Here is a 7,759-nt window from a genome sequence, read left to right on the forward strand (position 1 = left end):
TTGTCCCCGTTGAAATTCAAGATGGGCTATGCATATTCATGAGGTCGATGAATGTGAAATAACTTTGCTATAGAACACCCCTCATTTTTATATCAGAGTTGTGCCTGTTGTTCACACACACTATCTGCCCTCTCATTGGCTGGAATGGTTCCACCTGAGGGGGGGGTTGACATGTCTCCACTGTCAGAACGGAAGTGCATACGTTTTTCACAACTGCCAGCAATTTGACACCTACGCATTGAAAAATAAACTCAGTAAAATAAGTGTCAAAATATTAAGGATATTTCACACTGAAACCCTCAAACACCAACGGTATCCACTAAATAGGATTATATTCAGGAAAACATTTTACAGCTTTGTCATTGTATTTCTTGGATCATATTAATTTCTTAAACTGAGTATACCAAACATTAGGAGCACCTTCCTAATATTGAGTTGCACCCCCTTTTGCCCTCACAACAGCCTCAATTCGTCAGGGCATGCATGGACTCAAGGTATCAAAAGCTTTACACAGGGATGCAGCCCATGTTGACTTCAATTCTTCCCACTTGTGTCAAGTTGGCTGGATGTTCTTTGGGTGGTGACCCATTCTTGATACACATGAAACTGTTGAGCGTGAAAAACCCAGCAGCGTTGCAGTTCTTGACACACAAACCGATGGGCATTACACTAATTAAAAATGTTTTAGGACAATTCAATTTACGTTATGCACATTTTTACATTCAGTTGCTACACACCTGTAGGTAAAACAAGTCATTGTCTTGGTAACCTTACTGTACACCCTGCACGACGTAATTATTTCCGTCAGTGGTCCAAGGAGGTGTATGCACATTCTGTGAGGTGATTGGTTAACAGTAAAGATCGCAAGAGAAGCTCTTATCCTGACAATTGTTTGCCCTTCAACTTGATCCTGGATTAATCAATTTGTAAGTATGAAAGATACTCAAGGAGAAAAGCATTGGGTGGGTCATATTTTAAGTTAAGTACATAAATCACCAACAGTGTCCACTACCCACAGGCAAGTGTTGAGAAAGTTAAGCTGGTACACTATACAGGATGTGTAATATCTCATCATATTTGTCTTGACTAAATAGTCATCCTAACAAGTCACTATTGGGGGAAATGCTCTTGCACAGCCACCATAAAACTGTCAAGGACTTGGGTGGGATCACCTTAAGGCAAGATACTACCATTACATAAAAAAGCAGTAGTGTCCAGATGGCATTTCAGGTAAACAGCTCTGTGCTGCATTATCAGTTATAGAACAGCCAATGTTCCCCATGGCTTAAATACCCAGAAATTACAATGTGTTACTTTATATTACTCCAACACTATTATTTATGTTCACCACCCACGATTGACCCAACTAATGACACCATTAGTTACTTATGACTTTTAGTGGTAGCACTGGTCAAACAATTGTGCACAAAGACCTAGCTAGACAGACAATTAAAGCAAATTACCTTTTCAAATACAGTAAAAAAATATTTTAAAAGACAAGGAATGAGACACCAGAAACATGCTTCATGAAGGAAAGTAGCCATTTATTTCAGATCTTTGACATGAGGAATCAGTAGCCAACCTCTGAAGACAGAATTGAGAGAAGCTACATGTTCCTCAGGATGTCAGATGCATGCTGATAGAGAACAGGAGGGAAGAATGGGTTCAATACAGGGATTGGGGAGGAAATAGAAAAGGCACTCTTACTCACAGTAGCCAGCAGACTAGTCTTCGAGTGGTAACAGGAAACAAAACCAAAGCTCCAAGGGAAACCCCATCCATACAAGAGACAGCTTGTAAACAAGGCTGGTTTCTCTGTACAACACCAGCCAAACTTTGCCATCTCTTCATGTAAGGATAAGGTGGGGGAGTTAGGCAAATAGTAGACTTGTATGGTTAATACAATCACACCCAAAATAATCTGTGGTCAAAATAGCAACATTCATCACATCAGCCAGTGACAGTTCCCTGTGGAAGCAGACCAAAGCTTTTCTGTATGACACTTTGGAACCACGAGAGAAACACTGAAAAATGTGAACTTAGTTATGGCATTCAGTCAAGTCAAAATGTGATTAAAACCTTTAAGCTGCCTTCTGAAGCCATGGCAAGTTTCAGAGAACAAATAAATATTAAAAGGTTTATTTTATATTGTTTGCCAGTAGTAAGAACTATGCATTGTGGCAAAGACAGCTCTCCTTCAGGATAAAAATTGTGGTTTCTTTGTAGCTACAACTGCCACCAATACACAAGGAAGGAGGGCCTTGACCTTAAAACATTTTATATAAAATGAAAATAAAAAACAGAAGGAAATTAAAACTACCTTTTGAAAGAATTGTTTAAAATTTAAACTTCAACATTAGGACAATCCAATGAGAATATTTTAAATGATCAAGTATAAAATCAAAACACACCTACAGACAGTCGCAGTGACATAGCAGCTTCTGACTTTTCTGTATTACGTCAGAAAACAGCACAGACATCTGCAGGGGTATCTGAGACTTTACTCCGCTTATTCAAGAACTTGACAATAAAAATGTGTTTGTTACTCAGCATGCAATGCATAGCATTTTTGAAAAACAGCAACCACTGACCCTTAAAACCGTGCCCTTTTTATATCCTCCAAAAGGATAATTGAAGTTAAAGCTTGAAACGGTGAGGGAGAAGGATTAGGGGGTCACAAAACCAGACAAAAAAAAAAGTCTACACTAAAAGGAAAGATTGGGGGCATTACTGTTTGGACCACAGGAAGAGTAGCTAATGGGGATCCCCAGTCAATACTGTTTCCCTAAACGGTTTGCTTCGAGCGGTGTCCCTTACATCCATAGCACCAGTAAATTAACATAAAAGTGTAGCCTTGGTAAGTCATTAGACTTAACAGTAACAAACTATTCCCAAACTAATCAAGTATAAGTACAGCTAAGCCCAGATACTAAGAAACTGTAAATACTGCAGTTTGGTTAAGGCTGGGCAGGGGCTAGGAGTTGTAGTGTGAGGGACATCAGTAGAAGACCAGGGTACTTCAGGACCTCCTCAAAGGGGACAATGAAGCACATTTCAGTGATTCAGGTAGCTAGCTAACACCCTTTTATTCACTTAACATTACTTTCCTGAAATATTTGAGAACGTTAGAGCTTATACTACTAACAGCAAAAAGACAGTACAGATAACAGAGCGGAGTTAGAAAGGGGGGGTTGGGGTGCATTTTGAGGGAAGGTGGAGGGGTAGATCAGGTTTTAATATGCCATTAAGAGGGAAGGGGGGTTTAAAGGGCCTTTCACCCCAAGACCATGCAGGCTTCTCTGTAGTATACACCAACAGGCCTGGGGGAAAAAGCTTGACAGGTTTAGTATTTTAGCTTTTTGGGCACCTCCCATGGGAAGGATTCCCGGCCAAAGTGGCCATAGGCAGCAGTCCTCTGATACATTGGCTTCTTCAGCTCCAGCTCCCTGGAATACACAATCAATTCATTTTAGAGGCCTGTCACAGGAAATTACCTCAGAGCAACAGTTATAACACTCAAACCAGCCAATAGGGAGTGTCGAGCCACAGCAAGAAAACCATGATCAGAAGGGTTCATTAGGCCAGCTTGTAAAGAAGGGTGAGTGAAGCGTTGACACTTACCCTGACAATCAACTCATCCTTGAGCAGTGTAGGGACTGCAGCTTGGAGATGGAAAGCACACTGATCTCATTTATAAATGGCATTGAACTTTAACAAGCTCTGAGAACCCTATGACCTTCCAATTGGATGAGCAGGAAACCTTTAGTCATGCTGGGTAATTAAACATGCCATCTAGCAGAAGAGACCCCAATGCGCCAAGCTTTAACATTACACACTGTACTGGCATTGAAAGCAAGACCGGTTGGGTGCGAAAGGGGTAGAATATCAGATTCGGCAAACTGATCACAAGCCCTGATTGACAGAGCCAAACAGAAAGCAGTATGACAGTAATCATACAGTAAAGGCTTAGAACCATCTCTGAACACTGGCTGTGATGTTTAGGCAGAACAGAAAGACAGGAAGCGTGAGTAACATGAGGGAGATTCAGATAGAGGCATATACTTTACCTGACAATGACACCAGGACGAAGGTCAAAGTTCTTCTTGACGATGTCCAGCAGCTCCCTCTCACTCTTCTGGGATGTGCCATAGTGGAAAATGGAGATTGAGAGGGGGTGTGCCACTCCGATGGCATAAGCAACCTGATGTAGCATAGATGATGAAGAAACATACAGCAGACTTTAGGTTTGATTTTGTGGCACCCCTTCGCGCCTATGATTTCTGTGCATGAGGTGTATCAATATCACCCTGCCCTCACCTGGACCAGGACCCTCTTGCACAGCTCTGCCTTAACCAGAGACTTGGCCACCCAGCGGGCAGCGTAGGCAGCAGAGCGGTCCACCTTAGTGTAGTCCTTCCCTGAGAAGGCTCCTCCACCATGGGCTCCCCAGCCTCCATAAGTGTCAACAATGATCTTACGGCCCGTCAGGCCAGCATCACCCTGCAAGGGAAAGGATGAATAGTTCATGATCACTCTTACCAAGACATACAGTACCAGTCAAAAGTTATTCTACAAATTGCAAAAATAAAGAAAAACCCTTGAATGAGTAGGTGTCAAAAGTTATTACTGGTACTATATTTCTAACAGTAGTAAAAAATAAAATATATCAGTTAAACAAGCTCATCCATCAAAGTTACTTTATCCCCCCCCCCCAAGCTCAGAGTTCCAGGTCCTAGATGCCCAGTCCTACCTCCACCCCTTAGTCTCACCTGTGGGCCTCCGATGACAAAGCGTCCACTGGGCTGCATGTGATAGATGGTGTCATCATCCAGGTAAATGCAGGGCACCACAGCCTTGACGACCTTCTCCTTCAGAGCATCACGCATCTCATCCAGGCAGATGTCCTCATCATGCTGCACAGAGACCACGATGGTGTGGACACGCACTGGCAGCATTGTGCCACGGTCCTGGCGGTACTGAACTGTCACCTACACAGAGAGAACGTCAGTAGGGTGGTACAACAGCAGGCATGGATTAAAACTAGTTCAATGCTGGAGATACTGCTGGCCACAAACTAGGTTGGAAAGAGTGCAATATTACTTTTCTTATTCACTTATCTGATGCGTGATAAATAAGCTAGGACAAACTAGCTTTACAAGCACTTCCTCAAATTAACCTAATGTAAATCACCTATCAATTACACACTGGCAGCTTACCTGGGTCTTGGAGTCAGGCCGGAGCCAGGGCAGGGTGCCATTGCGACGCAGTTCAGCCATTTTAGCATTGAGCTTGTGAGCGAGCATAATAGTGAGGGGCATGCACTCCTCAGTCTCATCAGTAGCATATCCAAACATCAGGCCCTGAGGATAGAACACAGAACTGTTACATCAGAAAGGAAAGCTGCACATATAGCAGTCAGATAAATGTACAGCTAACACTGCAGCAGTCCTCTGCATCCCAACACTTACCTGGTCCCCTGCCCCTATGTCCTCCTCATTGCGGTCGATGTGAACACCCTGGGCGATGTCTGGAGATTGCTGCTCTAGGGCCACCAGCACGTTGCAGGTCTTATAGTCAAAACCTTTGGAGGAGTCATCGTATCCGATGTGGCGGATGGTGTCGCGAACAACCTTCTGATAGTCCACTGTAGCACGCGATGTCACCTCACCTGCCAGCAGGATCATCCCAGTCTTAGCAACAGTCTCTGAGAAAGGTGGAAGGGGAAGAGTACATAACCACATCCTTTCAGAGGACACATCAATACTCATCTGGAAAAAAACTCAGGGGAATGTTGCCATAATATAGACCTACTACACATTAACAAGATGCATCAAGAGTTTAATGAGCTGCTTCATTTATGTGGTCACAGCTGACTCCAGGGCAGCTAGAAGTTGCATCATACAGAGGTTATTTTTCTTACCACAAGCAACTTTGGCATCAGGATCCTGTTTGAGATGGGCGTCAAGCACTGCATCACTGATCTGGTCGCAAATCTTATCTATATATAAAAAGGGAAGACTAGAGTTGGCACTAGTTCACAAGCCTACAGACATTTGTACAACGTTGGTTGATTGAACAGAACATGTAAATCGTCTGGCATGACACTGATGGGAATTATTGTAGTGCTCTTCTGTTTGGCGCGATTTTATGACAGGCTACGCAGTGGTCTACTGACTGCAGTTATACACATGCGGTACCATATCTCAGGATTATGGCGATGGTGGGAGAGGCTGAAACGGGGAACACCTTGTACTCGCAGCCGTTCAATGGGGATAAACCCGCCACCATTTCCGTGGGTTCACGTGTAAATAAAAACGTATTTTGTTTGGACGTCTAAAGCTAAACTATGACCCGTCGAGACATGGGTGTAACAATTAATACAATCTCTGTATATGTCCTTACGTAGCAACAAACGCTAGTATAGATCGCGTTCCCCGAGAGCATGTGCGCAAACTAGTCCGAATCTTCGAAATATATTATGGCTCGGTCCGGGCAAAAGCGTTCTTGAATTAGGCATACTTATGACGACTCGAGAACATATGTTTTTTTTAAGCGACTCAATCCCTAGGACGGATATTATTGTCCAATAGAGGCCATGTTAACGTTCAGCAAAGTAGCTAACGTTAGCTGGCTAATAAACCAAGAAGCATGCAGTTGGGCCTCACATGCGGCTTTTATGTAATATGGTTTGATCTGCAGGTAGTTAGCTAAGTATGTTAACTAGCAAGCTAAACTAAGCACCACCGACTTGCATGTGTGCTAGCTAGCCAACGTTTGTTACCCATATCTAAATAAATAGGTACACAGCAAAGGCATACGTTTTTATTATAGGGTGTATTTGTAGCTAGTTAGTTCTTACCAGGGTGTCCTTCTCCTACCGACTCCGAGGTGAATAAGAAGCAGTCCTCGTCAATAAGGGAGTTATGAAAACCGTTCATCTGTCCGTTCATCATTGTTAGCGTTCTTCGTTTGGCAGATAAAATAAATGCCGTATATTGTGGCTTTTATTAATTAATTTATCGTGTCCTCCTGCGAATTCTCCTCAGTCAGTTCATGTCATGCATTCACGATCTTTCGTTCGTGGCGCTCGAGTATTTATTCACAAATTCAGAAACGTCACTGGCTTGGGCGAATTTTGACTCGTTCAATTGCCCAGCCTACAGTGTAGGGAGCGTTTGACGAAACAGTATTACACGTGGGGGTGGAACCAACCATTGTCACCTATGTCTAGATTGTATATTGCTTTTGTCGAATTGACGTCAACAGTTGTTTTGGTGCATTCTAGCTAACCCTAACCTTAACCTATTCCTCCAAACCTTCTACATTAATTATCCTAAGCTGTTGCGTAAGTTATTCTAAACCTGCTACGGAAAGTCAATTTTGACAAAAGCTGCATCCCTTCGAGACAAAACCACCATTGACCAGGTGGCTCTACTGACAGCAAAGGTTTTGGGTATCGTGGTTCCTCATCCTACTTCTCGTGTAATCGATTGCATCAGCCGTCGTTTATTCATATATGCACGTTTTGGTGAATTGCTTCACCAATTTAGGGAAACTACATTAATTAGGCCACAATATTGCTAGCGAGTTTTCCTGTAGCTACATAAATTGCCTGTATTGGTGGAATAAATGGTGAATGTGCAGTTTCACATCGATAAATTAATGGCAAAATATGTCAACAGTCTTCAGTACAGCCTATAGCTGTCTATAGTTTACAAGCTGAATAACCAGTCACCAAGAGAAATGTTCAGGGGCAGGG

The 7,759-nt window shown here is 42.9% G+C and overlaps 1 protein-coding gene across 1 annotated transcript; it reads right to left on the minus strand.

The window, feature by feature from the left end:
- Positions 1-1,523: 1,523 nt before the first annotated feature.
- LOC139545336 (S-adenosylmethionine synthase) lies at positions 1,524-7,487 on the minus strand. The gene is made up of 8 exons (XM_071352990.1): positions 6,860-7,487; positions 5,921-5,998; positions 5,469-5,704; positions 5,217-5,360; positions 4,770-4,988; positions 4,318-4,500; positions 4,068-4,201; positions 1,524-3,446 (listed from the first exon to the last, which is right to left on the minus strand). The coding sequence occupies exons 1-8, from the start codon at positions 6,951-6,953 to the stop codon at positions 3,344-3,346; spliced, it is 1,191 nt and encodes a 396-aa protein (XP_071209091.1). The 5' UTR covers positions 6,954-7,487; the 3' UTR covers positions 1,524-3,343.
- Between the last annotated feature and the right edge of the window lie 272 nt (positions 7,488-7,759).

This window comes from Salvelinus alpinus, chromosome 19 (assembly GCF_045679555.1).
Source record: "Salvelinus alpinus chromosome 19, SLU_Salpinus.1, whole genome shotgun sequence".
In the NCBI taxonomy this organism is placed as follows: domain Eukaryota; kingdom Metazoa; phylum Chordata; class Actinopteri; order Salmoniformes; family Salmonidae; genus Salvelinus; species Salvelinus alpinus.

Coding starts and splice junctions, on each gene's coding strand:
- LOC139545336 (XM_071352990.1), bottom strand. CDS start 6,953: ATGATGAACGGACAGATGAACGGTTTTCATAACTCCCTTATTGACGAG. Junction 5,361..5,468: donor ACATAGGGGCAGGGGACCAG/GTAAGTGTTGGG, acceptor TTCTATCCTCAG/GGCCTGATGTTTGGATATGC. Junction 4,202..4,317: donor GCAAGAGGGTCCTGGTCCAG/GTGAGGGCAGGG, acceptor ATGCTACATCAG/GTTGCTTATGCCATCGGAGT.